The sequence below is a fragment of the Symphodus melops genome (assembly GCF_947650265.1).
Source record: "Symphodus melops genome assembly, chromosome: 5".
Taxonomy (NCBI): Eukaryota; Metazoa; Chordata; class Actinopteri; order Labriformes; family Labridae; genus Symphodus; species Symphodus melops.
The window spans coordinates 9,983,666-10,005,092 of NC_136695.1; the positions used below are offsets into that span (position 1 = coordinate 9,983,666).

General features: G+C 44.1%; 2 protein-coding genes across 2 annotated transcripts in view; one reads left to right on the forward strand and one right to left on the reverse strand.

Annotated features, from left to right (window-relative positions):
• Positions 1-163: 163 nt before the first annotated feature.
• mms22l (MMS22-like, DNA repair protein) lies at positions 164-16,517 on the reverse strand. Its single transcript, XM_079343447.1, has 26 exons — positions 16,386-16,517; positions 15,460-15,660; positions 15,073-15,198; positions 14,793-14,845; positions 14,464-14,551; positions 14,190-14,367; positions 13,856-13,949; positions 13,557-13,687; positions 13,190-13,303; positions 12,932-13,108; positions 12,550-12,612; positions 12,306-12,425; positions 11,849-12,084; positions 9,350-9,566; positions 8,929-9,218; positions 5,307-5,488; positions 4,896-5,046; positions 3,905-4,044; positions 3,302-3,444; positions 2,875-3,031; positions 2,575-2,720; positions 2,257-2,468; positions 1,713-1,879; positions 1,251-1,347; positions 945-1,112; positions 164-619 (listed from the first exon to the last, which is right to left on the reverse strand). The coding sequence occupies exons 2-26, from the start codon at positions 15,630-15,632 to the stop codon at positions 544-546; spliced, it is 3,699 nt and encodes a 1,232-aa protein (XP_079199573.1). The 5' UTR covers positions 15,633-15,660; positions 16,386-16,517; the 3' UTR covers positions 164-543.
• A 405-nt stretch (positions 16,518-16,922) lies between these two features.
• The window catches only part of LOC306823381 (neuroendocrine convertase 1-like), a 149,668-nt gene continuing 145,163 nt past the window's right edge, over positions 16,923-21,427 (forward strand). The window contains exon 1 of the mRNA XM_079342864.1: positions 16,923-17,480. Within this exon, the coding sequence (XP_079198990.1) occupies positions 17,472-17,480 (9 nt within the window). The 5' untranslated portion in view covers positions 16,923-17,471. The remainder of the gene's footprint in view (positions 17,481-21,427) is intronic.

The window sequence follows — 21,427 nt, forward strand, 5'->3', positions numbered from 1 at the left end:
TTTGGGCTCGCCCACGACAGTCATCAAATGTGTAATTAAGAGTGCCAACCAAGTAGAGACAGATCCAGCCCCTCATGGTATGAACAAATAGGACGCTCTCTTCATCACTAGAAATCCTAAATGTCCTCTATAGAACTCACATCAAAATGTGGAGACTGCTATCTGCTTTTTCATATGTTTATTTAATTGATAATGGATCTGCCAAGATGAATGGACGCACCTTCTTTATTATATGTACATTATATACATTCTGAGGCAGGTAGTGAAACATATCAGGCTAACATAAGGGACATTTGAAGTTCTTAAAGTGAAGAGACATTTTTAAATATTCACATTTGCTTGTGTTCATGATGCTTTCCTAACTTTATCACAGCTAAAGAAATGAACTAAACCCTCAGATGCTTTTGAAAACAGCATTGTTACACCATCTAATAAAGACCAAATTGTGAAGGTTATGCAACATAAAGAAAGTTTTTTAAGAGTAAAAAGTCATTCTTAGAGCTGGCCAAAGATCCTGGAGCTGGTCTTTGTTTTTCTTAAACTTCAATCTGCATCGAGGCTGGTCAGCTCGGCCTGCCCACTCTCTCCAAGGAGACACAGCAACTTCCTGTAGGCACTCCTGATATATATATATATATATATATATATATATATATATATATAGATAGATAGATAGATAGATAGATAGATAGATAGATAGATAGATAGATAGATAGATAGATAGATAGATAGAGAGATAGAGAGAGAGAGAGAGAGAGAGAGAGAGAGAGAGAGAGAGAGACCTCGATTAGTGGACACGTTTGAAAAAAATAAATTAAAAACTAAACCACGTCAAATCTCCAGTTTAGTACGTAACACCTGTTCATTGTCTAGACAAATTAAGAATAGTTTGACATGAATAATGTCTGTGTGGCTTCAGTGATGTGATTCATCTGCTTGCTCACCTCAAGGCGATGTTCTTGCCCAGCCCTCTCTTGTGCTCAGTGTTCCTCAGACTCAGGGACAGGTTAGGGATGAGAGCTTGAACAACAGGCGGATCTAAAACAGCCACTGTCTCCAGGACACTGTATACCTGTCTGTCATAGACTCCTTCATTCTCCTCCACAAATGACCTACAGGAGGAGCATCGGGATTTACACAAACAGTCAGAAACATAGACTGGAATGTCATTAAGATATTTCAGTCTGTACTTAGAGTTCATGAATTAGGCTGTAGATCACACACAAGCAGATATTTATGCTTTCACTTACCGTAGGACATTGATCATGTGGTCACATGGTCCCTCTGTGGATGTGACACTACAGCGCTCCACCACAAGCTGCAAGGCGTCTGTGCTCATCTTCCGCACTGCAGAGAACAACAGACGGTTAATATCAACAAAAAAACATACACTTTATTTTGTCATGTTTAAATGAATGCAGGGCGACCTCTGCTGTTATCAGAAGTATCATAGTTGAGGTTGTCTGTCCCACTTGACTGAATACAATAACTAGAACTAGTTTTGTTTTTTTTGGAGAAATGTGATAATTAAAAGTAATATTGGCGCTTAGATTGCCAGACAAAGATGTTCTATGGACCAATCAGAGCCACATTAGGTGAACCAAAGGCTGTTTTCTATGTCAACCATATTTTGAAGGCATAAGTAGCTATGGAAATCCCCACTCTGTAAGCGTCAGATCATGTTGCGTGCATGTGCACAAGCGAGGCGTTACCCTGTGGTTCATTGACGAGCATCAGGCAGCGCAGCAGAGCGGGGAGGGGCACAGTGAGGAGGGCGGGGTCAGAGTCACCGTTTCTCCTCAGGAGCTCCGAGAGAAACATCAGGACCGACGCTAACCGAGGCGGGGGGGCATGACCTTTAAACTGCAGGAAGCTTTCACTGTGAAAATGGAAAAAACAAAACAACTTTGAGCAGTCCAGAATTTCATAGTTTAAGAAAAAACAATGTTTTTGTTGGGAAATACATTTATAAGACAAGGGATTCCCAAACGAGAACGGTGTTCAACCTTTGCGGGTTAAAACGGAGATAAGGAAATACACTGAAATCTACTGTAGCTGTTTGTTGGGGCTGTGGAGTCACTCTCAAACTATGGAACACAATGCACACGTCAATGAGAGGGAGAGGATTCCTTTCCAAACAGAATCTGGATCTGAAATTCAAGTCAAAGCCGAGCTGTTTCAGCCACTGCCATTCTTACCGGAGCTCAGTTGGGGGGGAGGGGGGGAGGGGGGGGAGGGGGGGGAGGGGGGACCTACCAGAGCAGCTCCAGGATTGTCCTCCTCAGAGACGCTCCCCGCACAGTCGGGTTGGCCTCACACGCACTCAGAAGCACTGGGTGGTTGGCGATGATGCCCATGGAAGGTGAGGCGGGAAGGAAATGGTCCAAATATCTGCGTGTAACAGAGCGGAGCTGCTGCTTCAGGTAGGCGCCCTGGGACTGAGACACACTGGAGGCAACTGACAGACCCTGCAGGGGAATACGTTTTAAGTGTCACAATAAAAAACGTTAGACAGGAGGCTCCAAAACCCTTTCATCATCATGTCGCTGTCTTTCAAGTGTTTGGTATCCTAACCTGTAGATATAGAGGCAGACTGTCCCTGAGTGCTTTGTCCTGCTGTGTGAGGTTGTGGGGAAGCAGCAGTCCGTCTACAATGCGAAACAGCAGCTGCTGGGCTTTGGATGTGGCCAGCAGGGGGCTCCAGTGCTTCACTATGCAACCTAAAATGTAACCACATTGAAAACCGTGACAACCAGAGAGTGAGGCGCTCACCTGTCATGAGTCCCTACATCTTTCAGTGACTCAGACCCAACAGGAAAAGAAACAAAAACAAGGTCCGACAGTAATACATGTTTGAAGCGTGTGTGCACCTACCGACAGCCCAGTAGGCCAGCTGTAGTCCCTCCTGGTTCTTGCTGACCAGAGAGGGTTTGATATGTTTCAGGATGTCACCAATATATTCCAGGGCTCTGGTCACCATGGCTGAACGCTCAGACAAAAGCTGCAGTCCACTGTATGTAATCCCTACAGCCTGACAGCAGAAACGTGCATGTAAATACAGGATGATGTAGTAGAGCTGATATGCAAAGCAAACATCACACCCAGAGCAGACTTTAGTGAAGGAGTCATGTAGGTCAAGTGTACATCACTACTCTTAAACTATCCCCCCTTTTCTACTTTAGCTAACAGCACGCAACGCCCTTTAATTCTACACCTCTCATTTCAGTTTATAGAAAGCTTTACCTCAGTGAAAACGTTTAAAAGACTTCAGTATGTTTGGCAGCTATGAATCAAACCGTACCCTGACAAACATCTCCAGAGCTGAAGTTGGTTCGTGTCTGGTGGCTGTGGCTTGCAGACCGGCTCTCTGCAGAATACTCTCCACGTCAGGAAGCCTGAGCACCAACCGGGTCAGTTCACACAACTGCTCCTCCAAAGCCTTGCCTGCAAGCATTGCACGAGTATTTTAGAAGAGTTAGTATCTGTTAAGAGGAAGAGCAAGCTTTAGTTTCCTCAGCACATAAAGCTTGAAAACAGCCTGTCTACAGTCAAGAAGCTTTAGGAGGCTGTAAAATGACAAAAATATATATACAACATTTTGTCGGTGCATAAACGTAGAAACTGACCGCTAACGTTGACTTGTCTTTCAAACGTTTTTTTTTTTTTTTAAAGATTTATTTTGGGGTCTTTTTGCTTTTACTCGATAGGGCAGTGGATAGAGTAGATGAGGGAGTAGGGAAGGACGTGGAAAAGGAGCAAGGCTGCAAGGCTGTCTGCACACCTTTTCTCTTAATTTGGATTCAACTTAAAAAAAAACATCAAGAAGGGATTTTGTTCATATTAAACACTGGGTTTTTGTTGGCTTCCATCACCTTAATAGACACGATGTAGGCTGTGCTATTACCTGTTCTGCTGTCAGAGCCGTCCTGGTTCTTGTGCAGGTGCTGCTGTATAGTGCAGCGGACCCAGGCCCTCACTGAGAGGCACTGTGCAGATCCAGACGCAGCAGCAGCAGCATCACTGCTCATGGAAGTCAGCAGCTCACTGGGAAAGAGTTTCATGTGTGGAGTTAGAGAGCACAAGCGGTCTTTGCTGCTGCTCCGGATTCATAGAAATATTACATTAGGACTCTAAACATGAAAGGCATTGTTAAACATGCGAGGCCCCTCACGTACTGAAAAAGCTCACACTGTATGTGGTACACATCTCAGTCTAAAAGTGAAACCGATTTGTGCCTTCGTTCTCTTTTCTTCCTCTTCGTTTAGACAACCTGTTTTAAGTGCTGAGTCTGACAGGAAGGAGGTCTGAGGCCGCGCAGGAAGTGTTCTGCTGCAATCGCTGGGTGGCGCTCTTTCAGATCTCTGTCTCAGGTGTCTGGTTACATTATTCATGAGAGCCTTACTGCGTTTCATAAATGATACATTGACAGCTCAGACAGCCATGGATGGAGGCTTGGCATGCTGCTACTTCTTAACAATAAACACAGCGGGTGCCCTTGCTCTGGATTGATATTCAGCGGTGGCACCTTGAGGTCACTTGGCACTGACTGAACAGCGGCCTCTGAGGGTGAAACAGTCACATTGTTAAGTACCCTTGAGTGTAATTTTGAAGACGCACAACATTTTATATTTAGCTTGAGTCATGGCAGCAAACGATCCATTAAGGATATCGATAACACCAAGGACGCTCCCTGTCTAATTCATTAATTAGAAACTAAACAATTTACCTACAGGATCTGCCCAAAACAATTCAGTCGAGTGCTGTTGGCCATAAAACAGATCGACAGCTGGCAGGTGCACACGTTTACATCATCCCCGTCTCGACGAGCTCAAGCGTTCCTCTCAGGAGAGCTCGGACTGAGGCGCAGGACACAAAGGTGAAATGTGAACTCTTACCTGTTCTGCAGCAGGTGAGGAAGATAACGAGTCACCAGAAGTGGGTGCACCATGTCGTCCCAGCCAAAGCACTGCATGATGGACTGGACCGGGTTGGGCTGAAGGTCTTGAGGGGCAGAAGTGGGCAGATCAAAGGCCAACAGTGTGAACCCTGAGACAGGTGGATTGAACAGATGTGCTTAGATTTCACAGTGGTGTGGTACAAACATGATTCACGTGTAATCCTGAATTATTAGTCTAAATCTGTTATTTTATTCCCTTGTATTTTTTCAACTCCAAACTATTGTATTCTAATGCCGTATATCATATATTTATTTTGGCTCAACATGTTTCCCCAAACTCTTCTCTAATGAGCCCGTTCTTTCTTCCTTTCTGTGTTTTATTTTTGTTCTCTTCGTGGACACGTCTGACCTGCAGCCGCGTCTGCAAGCTGTGCTGGAGGGGTCTGCGAGAGGCGTAGGCTGCGCAGGAAAGGGAAGAAGTGTGCCCAGAGTGCTGCTGCTACCGCTAGGTGGCGCTCTTTCACCACACTGCTGTTCACGGGAGCCCGAGCCAAGGTGGATGCTGAGTGGACACTGCGCTGATGGACCCGTCTGAAAGGACACAGACGCACGCGCAGAAAGTCGATCAAACAAATGTATCGATGCAAAAAATCCAAACACAGGACTCCCTTTTGTGGAACAACAACTCCACCCTCTACTTTCCCAAAATCCTTTCGCTCCCCTGTTTCACTTCTTCTTCATGTGTTTCCCCCCCCCCCCTCTTCTCTCCTGGGGGATTACTGGGTGCGGCGGTGCGCTGCAGTGAGGAGCAGAGCAGAGCAGGGTGGAGGTGGGGAAGGAGAGAAGGATATTATAGGCATAGAGTAGAAGCCTAATGCTGATCCCCTGTACACAGACTATACTTTGGCTCTTCTGGCTCATCCCTGGCCCTGGCCCCAGCCGTTACAGCAGCTCCCACAGTGGCTGGCATTAGCCCAGATAAGCAGCTGAAGGAGCTGTAATCTCATTTAGACTGGAGATGATCCTCCTGTCCCCCTCATTCGCTCACGTGGGGGTGTGTGGAATGGAGGTTGAGGTGTGCTGGGGGAGGAGGAAAGAAGAAAAAAAAAAAAGGAACTAGAAAAGACCAACCTAAACTATGCACTCTAGTCTGCTGCTATGGTACACACACACACACACACACACACACACACCTCAGCGATGCCTTCCCTTCCAGCAAGGTTGCATCTAATCCGGAGAGAGCTGAGACAATCGATTAGAGTCTGAATTCATTAGCCTCGTTACTACTGCGGAATGGGCCTTTCACACCCATCAACCCTCATTGTACAAGACATCGTCAGAGACCCCACTTAATCCTCCTCTCTGCGGTTTCTTACAATGTGTACACACAAACACGCGCACGCGCGCACACACACACACACACTCGGTGCCAACAAACCATTAGGGACCCTGTTTAACCCTTCCTGCTGCTGCATCTCGCGCATAGAGACATAACATAACGTACACAACAAACACGTGCAGGCTTAAGCCTTTCTGTCTCATATTGTCCGCGTGTGCGTCTGACACTAAAGTGTGTAGCTGTTCCTAAATCTGCCAGTTACTTAATAGTAGTTCTCCTTGACTTTGAAAAGAATGGCTCAATATCCGGTAAGAGGTCTTAATGCTTCAGAGGGAGGTTGGCTTTTTTCAAGCCAAGGATATGGGGATTAATTATTTGTACCAGAAAAACAGATCCAAAGTAGTGTGCCCATGCCAGCTCACCTCATCAACCAGTGACATCCCACTAACCTGCAGTGGAGGGTCATGGGAAGGAATCAAAGTGAGGAATTATGCCTGGCACCGGCGTTTTCGCCTCAGCACCATGGCAATGGCTATCAAGAGTGAAAGTTCGGACCCCTCTACCGCCTCAGCTTTTGGCAGGGTAATTCTCTTAATGTGTGCAGATTCAACACAGCTCTCGGGAGACATAATGATGCACAGGCTACATTTGCCAGGCTACATAATTGTCCATGAATTGTGTCACAGAAAAGGTATTAATCACAAAGAGATACTGAGAATTGCCAGGCTTAAAAAAAAAAGAAAAAAAAAAAAGATGTTTAAACTGGCAGGGCAGAAAAGAGGGAGCATGGTACTTCTTCATGTGGTTAAATGGATGGGTGTGGTCTGAGGCGTCGCAGTCAGAGCTTCTCACAGTGTTCTCTCTTTCTCTCTCTGTCTTGAACTCTCCTTGTCCATTTATGTGCAAATGTTTGCCCTTCAACCCTGACACATGAGATGGGAAGTGTGGGAGTTCGCAAAGCTAACAAGATAGCATGTTATGAGTTTAGTATTGCAAATGAGAGGGCGGCACCACTTTTGGTGTGAGGGCAGGCGGTTTGTGTGTGCAGACTGGAGAGGTTGAATGCATCATACACCTACATGAACCACTGAGAGGGTTCAGTGACACATACCTTTTAAATGTCCTTTGTCTCACACTCGAACCCTTTGTAAGCAGGGCGAGTATAGAGGGAGGGTGTGAAGACTCACGTACACATTGAGAAACAGTGAAACGCTGGGATGTAAACAGGAGCGCTCTGTTTATTTTCCTTTAGATCGACTCGCTGTAATATGCCTACACTGAGAACTGCTGAATGTTTGGTAATGCAGGAGCCACTGTAGCACTCGTTGCAGGTGTGTATATGGGTGGAAGCAGAGTGTGTTCTTTAGCAGAGAACAGAGAGAGTCCAAGTGTGAGTTTGATGCTTTGCCTTTGCTCGGCCTCTTTGGGGGTCGAATCACTTCTTGGTGACAGGAAGAGTTTTACTTTGAGCTTCTAGGCATTATTCCCACTCACATCCAGATCCTAACACTGAAAAGACAAAGGATTTAACCAACCAGATAAAAGGTCCATCATCACTTTCTTATCTCACTCGTCAATAGACTGTGCTTTACTTCTATTAAAAGATTAACAAGATGGTGGTGCCGATAGCGCAGCGGCAGCGCGCGCGCACCATGTTGCGAGGGCGGCCCGGGTTCGCGTCCGGCCCGGGTTCGCGTCCGGCCTGTGGCCACTTTCCCGCATGTCTCTCCCTGTTTCCTACTCTATCCACTGTCCTATCAATAAAGGCAAAAAGGCCAAAAATAAACCTTTAAAAAAAAAAAAAAAAAAAGATTGACAAGATTAGAACTTTTTCTTTTAACATTGTATAAATATAATTTACATTTTTTAAACATCTTTAGGATTCAGGATTAAAAGTGACTGTTGTTTTTTGCACAACTGCTATTTCAACTGAAAAAAGAAAAGAAGTTGAAATCACAAAGATGAATGTTTGGTTCTGGTCCGTTACAAACAAACTCGAGCACATAAGGGCGCTAAAACAATAAGGCAATAAACTGTGCAGCTATTTATTTAAAGGGTGACATAGCAGTCTGATTACAAAGCTATAGAGGACACTTTGTCGTGAGAGGATATCGAGCACTGGTACGCTGGATCGTTCACTGTCCCTTGTGGTCCCGCCTCTAACTCCCCGCATAAACAGACTCTGTTTCAGCACTGGATCTTTGACCTTCTGTTGGGTTGATAGTGTAACACAAACCTGTGTCCTACAGCTGAACCCATCCCGCCGCCCTACTGACCAGAGTCTCTCAACACGCTGGGAGCCCTGCCGCTGTCCCCATGACGACAGCAGGGTCCACGAGGTTCCCCTGAGCCTGTAACTCTACTCAGAGCTCCACCAACACCTGCTGAGGGTGACCTGGGGGGCCGCAAGCTCTATGAGACTAATGGGGGCTTCAATGCAACACAGGGTCTTTATAGACACTCGTTCTTCTTGACGGGACAATCCGCCTATTGTGAGTATGAGAGCTGAGCGGACTCTGTGACGGACTGGACTTGCTCTCCTCTGCTGAAGCCACTTATCAGATGTTAATAAAAGCTGAAACGCTTCTCTATCCAAGCGGCTATCAGTGAGGAAAAAGAACGAGAGACACTGAAGGGGAGTGGGAGAAACCTGGGAGCTGGTGTGTGTGTGTGTTTACACCTGCTGTCTCACCTGAGCTGGGCGAGGACGACCTGCAGGAAGCCGAGGGCAGAGTTCAGCTCTGACAGGCGGCAAGCAGGCAGCAACCAATCGAATCCTTCGTTGAGAAGTTTTTCCTCCGAAAGGCAGAGGCTGGTGCCCATCTCAAAAACTTCAGCGACAGCCTCCAGGTATGAGCCGAGGGGCCCCCAGAGGGCGAGTCTGCGAGACACCTCTGTGGTCTTATTGTAGAACTCCTTCGCCGTCTCACTGAAAGAGTTGGCCAGCCAAGTGGCCTGTGCAGCCACATCCAGACCTCTCTCCTGAAGAAAGAAATGAACAAATCAGGTCATTCAAAAAATGAGTAAAAATGTAGACATGATCAGATCAGATTCTTTGTGTAAAATAGAAGAATCAAGAGGGCACTCTTTGGTTACGTTTACAATGAACAAACCTGGAACAGTAACAGCAGCGATAACTGCCCCCTCCAGACCAGGGTGCGGTGCCCAGGGGGGCAGTTAGAGGGGAGGAAACCAAGTAGCTCAGAGGCTCTGCTCGCCACGTCCTCCAGCTCTACCTGCCGTGCCACCACCAGAAAAAGCAGCAGGAAGTTCATGAGGCCGGCCTCTGACAGGTCCTGCATCTTTTTAGTCGAGAACTTGGAATAAATCCTGGAAAACACGAGAAACAAGAAGGAAAGAGATGGCGTCAATGTTCAGACACAATGCTGTGACCGAGATTTGACTTATCAAAGGTCAACGGACACGATTTCATTGTTCATTTTTTTTTTTGATTTTTCGACTTCATCCAATTAGATCTTTATACATGATGTGTTCTTCTTTTACCCCGGACTTTGGATGCTGACTATCTGAACTTTAAACCCCCACTGTGCAGCACACCACCTGCCTCCCTCAGCCTCTCAGCTCCAGGGGATAGGCTGGGCTACCCATTCTGTGTGTGTGTGTGTGTGTGTGTGTGTGTGTGTGTGTGTGTGTGTGTGTGTGTGTGTGTGTGTGTGTGTGTGTGTGTGTGTGTGTGTGTGTGTGTGAAGAAAGAATAAGCAAGAGAGGGAGTAAGCAGGATCTATCAGCGTGCTGGGTACCACACAGCACGCTGTTAGATCCTGCGGGCACTGTGGAGAAATGCCTTTAAAGATCATGTTAAATGTCAGAGACACTCAGACACACAGCAGTAGGCGCTCAGTCCCTCTCTCTACAGCCAAACCAATTTACTGCAACACCAGAGAGAGATCAATAAAACCACACACACACACACACACACACACACACACACACACACACACACACACACACACACACACACACACACACACACACACACACACACACACACACACACACACACACACACACACACACACACACACACACACACACACACACACACACACACACACACACACACACACACACACACACACACAACTTGATGCTTGCTCGCCTGGCAGGAAAACAGAGAAGGCTGGAGCCCCCCCCCTCCCCCCTCCTTTCACACCCTAACTCCCAAACACAGATGCAGCCCACACAGGTGAGTAAAGCTGCTGTTTGGGTCAAAACACAAACAGCAAGCATTCCAAGACAAACTCTGTGTAAGAAGTGTGACTGATATAATGAAGTGGAGAAAAGGGAGAGAGGAGCTGAGTAAGACCAGGTTAACACCCAAAATCAGCTCCGTAACTCCCCGCAGAGGACGGGGAGAGGAGAAGGTGGCCAAGCGTGCAGTCGGAGGAGTGTGAAAGAAAGGAGATGGAAACAGATGAATGGGTTAAGTGTAACGGGAAGAAACGTAAGCGGCACGCCAGGAGGCGTTCACCCAACCTGTCCATTTGTTTATTCTGAACAGGTTTTTTTTCTCCCGAGGTGAGCAGATGCTCCTCACTCTCGGTGTTTAAGTTCAACAAGCTTGAAGCCAAGTCCATTAATGCGATAGCCGCTGGTGTCCCACAGAGCCTGGCTAAGGGGGCAGGGACGCTGCTGAAACGTGGTACGCGGTACGGTCGGCGCGCCTCGTGCCTCCTGAGGGGAGACGGCAGTGGAGAGGGGGGATGGGCATTGAGGATTGGGGGGGGTTAATCTGGACCTGTCCCAGCCCATTCTAGCTGTTGCCAAACTCTCTACCACCCACATCTCCCCATGACCAACCCCCCCCAATCCATGTTGGAAACCAACACAGCTTCGTTAAGGCGAATTAACCGCCACGCTCGTTAGCTAATTAGCCCCCATGTCTGCAGCGCTACTGAGCACATTCCAGACAGAGGGAAGTCATTAGGCGGATTTATCTACGGCTGCCTCTCTCTGGCTCTCAGCCGGCCTGAGATAGAGGACGGTCCAGTGCTCGGGTTCTGATGGGCACATTAGCTTGTGATCTTCCCTGGTCTTCTTTCTCACTTTGGCTCACAAAGACACACTCCCCTTCTCCATCGAATGGCCTCACACACGCACGTCAGCGCTCGAAGGAGCAGGTGCGGCGTGTGTTTGTGAGCACGTGCACGAAGAGGAGGCTCCTTGGCTCTGGTCTGTGCTGAAGAGCAGGTGGTTGACTCCTGAGACACCTGCTCCACTGGGGGGCCCCCCTCCCCCCCGAGTAAATATCAAAGAGGCACAGGGAGTCTGGGTGCACCTGGCACGCAGACAAACAAGATCGAAATGCATGCGAGTGTGTAAACACACATGGTGTTTGTGTTTTCATGCAAGTACTCATTCCCAAATCACACACAAAAAATCCAAATAACACACAAAACACATCATACATGAGAAGATCAAGAGGAAAAGGGATTCTAACAAAGCCTGCGCTTGATAAGTTACCATAGCTTCAACTCAGTGTTTTGCCTTTAATCTTCTCTTTGGCCAAAAAAGGATTTACTATGCAGATGAGTCGACTCCATAAGGTGCACTTTTTCCTGAAATCCTGCAATCCTTTCCTTCGATTTTACCTTCCTTTGATTTGTCTTTGCGGGACTCCGCCCACTCTGTCCTGGGCGAGGCACAGGGCCAGCACTCGGAGGAAGATGTGGAAGGAGTTGGCTGAGCGGTAGAGCTGGATGTGTCCTGGGGAGTCAAGGCGACAGGGGCAGCAGCAGCTTCGGGCCTGCTCTAACAGAGCCAACGGCGACTTGTACAACGTGCCCACACCGGACAATCCCAGCCAGGGTACAGTGAACGAGGAACTCTGAAGTGGAAGAAGAGAAGATGGTGTTACCGCACAAACTTTTCCGACCAGCCAAACTGAAAGTGGGCTGCGTGATTCTTCGTCTCTACAGCAGTGTTCAAGCTGTCTCACAGAAAAGCAATGAACAACAACAATGAAGTGAACGCTTAAGATAATAGCCTCGTTTGAACGTTAAAGATGGGCTAAAAATTGAGGCAACATGCCGACATGTTTCTCCTCACCAGGTTCTTGCTGTAGTAGTCCCAGAGGGTGGAGACAGCAATGGTGCTCGGTTCCCACAGAAGACACAGACTGAGGCAACAGTGGACATGCATCCTGACCTGCTCCTCTGCTAGACCTCCCTATTATTTCAAACACACACACACATACAGACAGCTACAATCATGTTTACATCACTACCAGCAATGATGATGTGTTGTCACCTCTGAGGGGTTCAAATTCAATGTGTAACTTGAAGCAGCTGACCTGAGTGGTACAGGTTAACTTGAGCAACTCCTCCACAAAGGTCCAGTTATCGCCGAGATGTTTCTGCATATAACATTAGATTATTCAATAAAAACAATATGGGAATACACATTCAAATTTGTTTAAAAATCATTATTAAAATACAGTTAATATATTTGACTAATGCACAACTAACTCCTAGAAATAGCTTCATGATTTATGTTGCTAAAATATCCTGTAAAACTTCAGAACATGATGAATGACCTGCATGAATTAGATGCATCCGCTATGGTTAGTTGAAGTGCAAATACACTGTTAATTTAAATACACATGGATCTCTCAGTCCTCCTCCACTGTAACAGCAGGGTTATATCATATGGCGCCGTGATCCACAGTCTCGTACCTCATTCTGTAGTGTGCCGTTGCGGCTGTACTGCCCCAACACTGCTAAATGAGTGACCATCCACCATGTGAATCCAAGCGGGTCTTGACAGTGTGTCGGGAGGCCACTGAACTGCTCTGCCGCTGGCTTCCCTGAAACCAGAGGCCTCAACAACGAGTCCATGTAGCTCCAGAACGACTAGAAGAAAGTTTCACTTTTAAGTTTCACATCGTGTTATAACTCGTTATGTAACATCGGATATGTGCTGAATTGTGGCACCTGTGTGTGTAGCACTTTTTTTCTGTGTTCCAAAAGGTGCATTAAGAGGATCCAGAGCTCTTTGGTGCAGGAGCACAGGTAGTGATGGCTGCTCAGTGCCTCTGTCGGCCTTACCTAGAAATCACAGGTCATCTATCATTAATATGAAGGCTGAATTATTGATACAAATCTTTAACATGATAAACATCAACCTTCAAAAATATCATCTAACATCAATACTGAGCTGTGTTTTGTGTTAAAATGATATTTTTGCACTCTAAAGCAATCATAGTCTCTGATGAAACGTTTTACTCGTCCTGCATTTCGTTGCAGCATAAAATGACCCATAAATACCAAGAGAGCGTTGGCATGACTTGAGGCCACCTACCTTACTGTATTTGCTCATGGCCAAACCAGTTAGGTCGCACAGTAGACTGCACAGGTGCTCTTCAAACAAACTGGTATCAGTCAGGTTCTCTCCTGTCAGGTTCACAAACTGGTGGGCGTAAACTACTTGTCCTGGAAAGAAGAGCAGCGAGGTAAAAAGCTTGTTTTTCCATGAGAATGACTCACTGTGAGCATCAAGTCAGAAGAAAAGTACAACTTCAACAGTGACAGCAGTGAATTGGATTGTCATACATCGGGAACAATCAGGGTATCTCGTTCTTGCTATGATTGAAAGCGTACCTCGCATCTTTTGACCAAGTAGGTGGAGGATCTCTAAGACTGACCAGTGAATGTCAAGATGAAGGTGTAACAAATGCCAAGAGGGAGAGAAAATCTGTAGGAGGAATGTTAAGCACCATGTTCAATGCCAATACTAGAAAATGAGCTTCTATAACAGGAGGCGTTCTTTCTGATGACAACTCTCAGACATGAAAATAACTGTTAATATGAGTCTTTCTATATAAAAAAAGTCACATTATTTCTATTCACTGTACAGCTAAACTACGTTAAAGCCCTCAACAGTGTTTTTCATGTCTTTTGTGAAACACTCCCGATGACCTTGTTGAACACGTACCTTCCCCTGGTTAGATATAGTGAAGGCACTCTGAACACTGGCAGGCAGGTCTTTGACTCTTCCGATGAGAAGAGTGACACCGAACAGCTCCTCCAGGAGAGCAGAGGGGAGCTGAGCCTCCAGCGCCTCATAGGAATGAGACTGACCTGCATCCATGGAGCTGGAAGCTTCCAGGTATCTGAATATGTACATGAAACCATGCATGTCCAAATAAGTTCAACATTGTAACATGGACATAAAAACACTTAGATCATTATGCAGACTTTAGACGTACCTGTGTAAGAAGACTTTGACATACTGAAGAAAGGAAACACACTGTTGTCTGAGGTCCTCTGCTTCATAGTGGAGGCTGCCTGCTTGACCTACGACACATAAAATATGGTGTTGGGCGTATTCCAAAATCCCACGTAAAATATGACTCCTGCACATCAGATATCACACCTTTTATTTGATTTCGAAATCAGAATCTTTTTTTTATTGCCAAGTACATACACAAGAACTTTTGTCTTGGTGTATTGGTGCAAAAGAAAAAACAAGGCTAAAATAGATTAGAAAACTAAAAGTTGGAATACTGGCTGGCAGATAACATATTTCAAAACTTACCAAAATCATGTGAGCTGGATTGCACCATGGTCTCAAGCCTGTAAATCTTTTGTCTGAAAAAATTAAAATGACTGGTGAAATGCAAGTAAATACCATTGTAGATATTGTTTCGAAACCGATGCATTCTAAAGGGAAAACTCTGTCCTCTTCCGAAGGTTTTTGCTGCTATTGTAAAGAAGGATCCGATTTTGGTCGATGTGTAAACATACATATATTAGCATTTAAACAAACTGTTCTTACAAAAAAAAGTAAGTGAGATGCTTTTCCCATCCTGACTTACCTTAGCAGACCAAAGAGAAGCTTTGTAGATTCTACCAGTGCTGTCTCTGTTACCCAGGAAAAGCCAAAGCACTCTACAGTGTCTGCCTCATACTCGGCAGGAGCCGGGTCAAGACACAATAGCAGCCTAAAAGACAGAAAATCACAAGACTGTAGTAGCTAATTGAGTTTTTTGTGTCGATGACACATCTGATTTCACCTCATCACATAAAAGGTGACTGGTACAAAGCATCAAAACCTCTGAAAAAACGTAATAGATTCATTTTATTTCTGGAAAAAATATGCAATTATACACAGATGTTTGCTGTAATCCGTACGGCCCTTTCTCTTAGATAAAATAGGTAGAGTGAAAATTTTAAAAAGTATAACCAACTGGCAGTGAATGTACCGTTTCAGGGAGCCTCTTGCAGTGTATCCCTCTGTAGAGAGTGATCCTGTGGGATCCTCTTTTGTGTCTGAGCAGCTGAAACATGGTGGTTGGGCTGGGATCAGCTCACAAATACTGTCTGCTGCAAAGGGAGAAACTGGTGGGGTAAGGGATTGGCTGAAGTCGTCTGCCATGCTGCCACTGAAGAACCAGTAAAAACCCCTGAAAGACAAAAACAACGTCTGAAGACATTATAAGATCTGACAGATCAGACGAAAAGGAATCTGGACATTACCAGAAACAAATAGAGGTGATCTGGTACAATTAGAAAGTTAGCACACACACCGTATGAGGAAGATTACTAAAACAAGAATAGCTATGAGAACAGCGTATTTATGTTGAAGCCAAAGACGACAGTATATTTTTAAGGATTATACAGCTGTGTCACCTTAACTATAAGTTCAACAAAACAGCAACACACTTTCAGCAAACAGCTGTCTATTTGAGGTATGTCATATTGTATTCGTTGTATAATTAGAATTATCTAGAATTCTCTAGAAACTAACTCAACATCAGAAATGCTGGTTCGGTGCTGCTTCCTGAATTTCCCTCGGGATCAATAAAGTATCTATCTATGTATCTATCTATCTTGAAAACTACTCAATAGTGCCCACATTACATAGTAAACTAATTTCGCAATGTAAAAAATTACCTGCAATGGTTACGGGAGGGTAATAAACTGTAAACATGTATGTTAGTGTACGCTTTTAACAGTAAATAAAAACACCATTCTGTAAATGGTAAGTCACTAGTTTACATCAACAAACACTAAACCCTTCCGGCTGCATCATAATGCACACTGTAAGAGTGAGTAAAAATATTAAAGCTCTCCACATTACACACACCAGCGCCAACAGAAAGATTATAGTAAGGAATCATTCACACACCTTGTACTGCAGCTTCTTTTGAGGTTTAATATTGTGTATAACTTTAGACAAAATATGATGGCACCGCCGTCATGACTTGTTATTTGGGTTTTCAGCCTCTCCCGCGCGCCACCACACGCATGCGCAGTTGTATTTACTCGCCAAGTGCCCGTTCATTGGTTTCAAGTTCCCCCAGAGGAGGCGTGGTCTTCACGTGACACTTCACGTCATAGACAAAGTAAACAGAGTTTAATATTTTGATATGAGGTAAACGCACTTGTTGAATTGGCCTTATCGGTTTGGTTTACACCTCACTGTGGCGGACTTATTTATTATTTTCTTCAAGTCTTGGGCTTGTTTAATGTTAATATTCATCATTAAAAAATACGAAAAACATTTTCTGTACAACAGCGAGATGCATTTCCAACAGACTTAAACTGAAAGCTAATCAGTTTAAAAAAAAAAAAAAGCTTATCGGTTTTCTGTGAAGTAAAAGTTTACCGATGATGTAAATGGGGTATAGGCTATAGAATAGGCACGCCAAAAATATTTTTATTTTTCTTGAAAATATTTAATAACAAATAGTATTGCTATTGAATTTACATCACCTTCAGCGCATACTCCATGCCAGTTATTGATAACATGCTACCGCAAAAGTCACTTATTTTTTCCCTCCGTCACACTGCAGTGGTCCTGCAGAAAATGTACAACAATGCAGCAGTTTAGCAGAAATTTTATCCACGCTAACCCTGATTTCCATATGCAGATCCGTCTCTCCCAACAGTCCCTCTCGCCATCACACCATTTCTTGCATTCTAATGCATTCTCACATCTTTACAAAATCCCATCTTCTGCCACACGCAGTCGATGTGCTGGTTATGCCGACTTAGAGGTTGTTGAGCTATTTATGTATATTTGGCTTGTGAAGTCAGGAGATGCACGATAGATGCGGCGTTTTGCATGCACTCATTTGCACGTTTTATTACTACAGCCAGTGCAGACAGTAAAAATGGACGCGTCGAGATATTCTTTTCTTCACGAGGAAACGTCACCCTGCTCTGCTTTCATCCGTGAAGAGTGTGTCTGTGTGAAGGCTTTGTCGCCTGGATGGGAAAGGTAAATGCTTTTTTTTTAAATATCCATATGCTACAGACTCCTTCAGTCCTTGTTTGGCACTGTATTGCATGAGGGAGTGAGATTTGAACCTGTTTCTCTCCCCCTCCCATCGCTCTCATGTAGGCTAGCGTCGTTTCAGTGCACTTGACCAGCTTAGGTTTTCAGAGATTTAGATCCTTCTCTGAATATGTAGGTGCAGGCTGTCTTTAAATACAACATAATTTCAACGCTTCTAAGAAAGCAGGTCTAGCATTGAAGTCATTGCATTTTCTTATGATCACATGAGCCTTTTTTTGTTGTTGAAGTTTTACAGTGTGTAGCTCAGTTTTCTTCTCTATAAAACTACACCAGCCTGGGCAGCTGTGTTAAAATAACACGATTGGTAGTGCACCTAAGCAATTTTAAAGTTGGTTAAGTGAAACAATTTCATGCTATATTTTCTGAACTACATAGCCTTTACTACACACATTTAGAAAAAAAGGTCCCTGGAACACTGTTTAGAGCTAACAAAGCTACCAGGAGAGTCACAGTTTTAGCCTACAGTTGCAGAGTCGCCACATACTGTAACTTCTTGCATACCATTTCATATTTAAACAGTGTTACAAGGACCACATTTTCCTTTGAGGACAGTTTGTTTATAGAGTCATGAATATATACCACATAATCTGTAAACTCCCCAAATAGGCCCATCAAACTCACAATATTCAGCATATAAAATATGTTAATTGACCAGCCTTAAATAGTGATGACAAAGCCTATACAAAGTACTGTGGAAAATCACCTTTGGCCTAATTTGCATATGACAGAACAAAAACAGGATAGACAAACAATATCAGCAAAGCAATCTGTGCAGTGAGCCAGTTCACATCTCAATCTATTCTCTGTTAGGGTTAAGAATATTGATATAGCCCATGTGATAAAAGACTTATTGTTGTATTGAATTCAGCTGGACCCACATGGACACAAACAGTCTTGGTTAGGGTTTACAAAAGCTATTTATTATTGTGCGTTGGATGCTGGTGGGAGGGTCAAGGTGCAGGTTACTGATGATCTGTGAGCGAAATATCCTGAGGTAAGGTCGAGGAGCTGAAAGTGGAACGTTGCAGGTCGAGGTGTAGAGATCTGGATACAGGAAAAGGACAAAGGTTAGTGACGAGGATCTTTGGTTCACGAAATATAACTAACTGACCTCACTGATGTTTACCATGGTTGGTAAACAGACGATCTGGTGTTACGTGGAAGAACGAGACGGCCTTTTTAATGTGGAGTGTGTTGGTGGCTTGATTGTGGATGAGAAGCGGCTTTGCAGTCTTGATTGCTGGAAACGTGTGTGGAGACATCTCTTGGTAAACACACAGAACAAACACAGGGAGGGGGACAACAAAAAGGAAAAGAGACTAGGATCATTAGACTTATTGGATAAATTCTGATTTTAGTCACACAAACATTAGCAGCCCTTTAATTTCAAAAGCTCCAACTACCTGGAGAAGGGATGGAAGCTATATGTAAGGATATTTCTTGACTCTGTTTTATACTGTTTTTGTTTTTTCTTTTGTGGCAGAAAAGTGAATGTATAATCTGGCTGATCCATATACTCATTATGGGAGTTGAAATCAGTTCAAGTAAACGTGTTTGTGTATTTCCTTTCTTTCATTCTTCCCATCTCTGTCATATAACTGGCTTAAGTTATGTTCAAAATTAATCCCAGGATAGTTTAGCCTTTTGCTAACCTTGTAGGCACACAGAGAAAACTCATAATTAGCTACTACTGCTCTGTTATATTTGGAGCTTCTCATAAAGATGAACACTTAAAACTTGTATAAACCTTGTTTTAGTTAAGATATCAACCAATGAAGTAATGTGGCTGATTAGAAATAACTTTAAATAACATGGGAGTCTCATTTGAAGTAGCCTGCTCCCCAATTGCTTTGTTGTTTGTTGTAGGCCCATTGATTGGTTAGATATTGTTTAATGTCGGCTATATATATATATATTCCCATCTATTTTAAAAGCCTATACACACATCACAACACGTACTAAAGCCGTGAGGAGTTTTGAAGGGTTAGGTAATGTACTTAACTTAATATTGACGCTTCTTTATGATAAAACTGGACATTCACTGTATTGTATGTTTTTTTTTCTTTATAACCTCTTCTTGAGGAGGTGTCAAACGAATTGAGGTATGTCACACTGCAAAAACAGCCTTTGTTTATCATTTCCACAGCAACTATTTACTAAGTGACATGTGACTGTTGAAAGAAAGCAGGATGATATTATGTGAGGGGGAAAACCCCCCCCTCAGGTAGTCTACTTCTTTGTCCACAGGGGACACCAATATTAACGCAAACTGAAAAGATTTCACAGGAGCTTTAAAGATCTTTGGCGCTTGTCTCCCATGGTAACCCAAATTTCTTTGTGAGTAGTAATGAAATGCAATTTAATGTTGTCAAACACTCAAACATATGTTATTGAAGTTTGAATTAAACAGCCATCTCTTAGTTTGGTAGAGTATCATAATCTGAATATTGTAAAATAAAGTTATCCAATGACCGATAGTTTGACCTCTGGAAATCCTGTAAGATACAATTCTACCATGAGCTCGGTCTCTTTAAGGAGTATAGTCAGAGGTCTGTAATGACTTTGCATAATGAGTTACATTCTCTTTTTTCATTGGGTCTGCTTTCTAAAAGATCTCTGTATTGTAGAGAGAGGGGAGAGTGCTAGTCCCTTTTATCTCCAGAAAAAAACCCTTGTGGCTACAGTTTGATCAATTAAACTCCTGAAAGGCCCCCCCCCCTTTCATTCCTCTGCCTGAGAGGAATATAAAGTTATCAGTCTTCCCAAGCGATATGAGGACAGAAATAAGTAGTTTGTCTATAAAAATGTCCAGGTACTTTATCAGCGTCCCAGTAGGCCCCGGGGCTCTGACACTGTTCAATGTGCTCCTCCTGTATTTCAGTCTCCTGTGCTCTTTTTCTCCCTCCCTCTCCCTCTGTCTACTTTGTCTCTGCCAGAGGCTGGCTTCTTTCTGGGTGGGGTGTAAGCTGTCGGCCCTGCACCTCAATAGGATTGACTGGGGCCCGGGCCCCAACTGAGGTTATCGATTTCAATCAGGGGTTTGAGAGATTGGAGCAGACTGATGCTGTAGACTTTAAATGGTGGTCAGCTGCTGTTAGATGTTTGGGCTGCAGGAGGTACTTTAAAAGGGAAGTCAGATAAACATACAACCTACTGCTAGGTGAGGGTGAGGGATCTTCTAGTTCTTCTAGTTTTGAGTTTTACATGTATAAGAGCAGTTTTATTTTTTTGTCAAAGAAAATGTACCAAGAATACATGTCCTTGTTTAAAATGGATTTGATATGGCTGCAAAAAATATTTTTCAATGTCAAGTGATTATTTTCTTATTAGTTTGTATTTACAGAAAATAAGAAGAAAAAGGAGAATTCCATAGTTTCAAACTCAACTATTCATAATAAAACTGCTTAAATGCAATTGCATAATCTGTGGGAAGGAGTGGGAGCACTAACTGTGCTATTAGTGTTACAGCATATAGTACTGAGTTCAGACATTGGATGCCTTTTGTCTTGATGGTTACAGAGAAGTGTGAGGTGACAACTTTTTTGTTCAATCATTGTTCACAGGAAAACGCAGTAAAGGCAGATAAAGTTCCTGTTTTGCTTAAAGAGGGAAGTTAGTTCACACAATGAGAGCGCTGATGTTTTTCTGCTCTCAGAAGCATTTGCATCAAGGCCAGGAGATTAAACGTGTGGGTTGGGAACTGGAGAGAGCGTGTTGTCTCGCTTGGGGCCCCCCGATGCCAGAGTTCTAGCTTTCATCACACTGGGTGAAAGATTTCTCCTGGACGTTTCACTCTGTGCCTACAGGTGGGTGGTTCACATGATGTAGGTGGCAGCCACTGTGGATTTCATGCAGAAGTACAGAGGAGG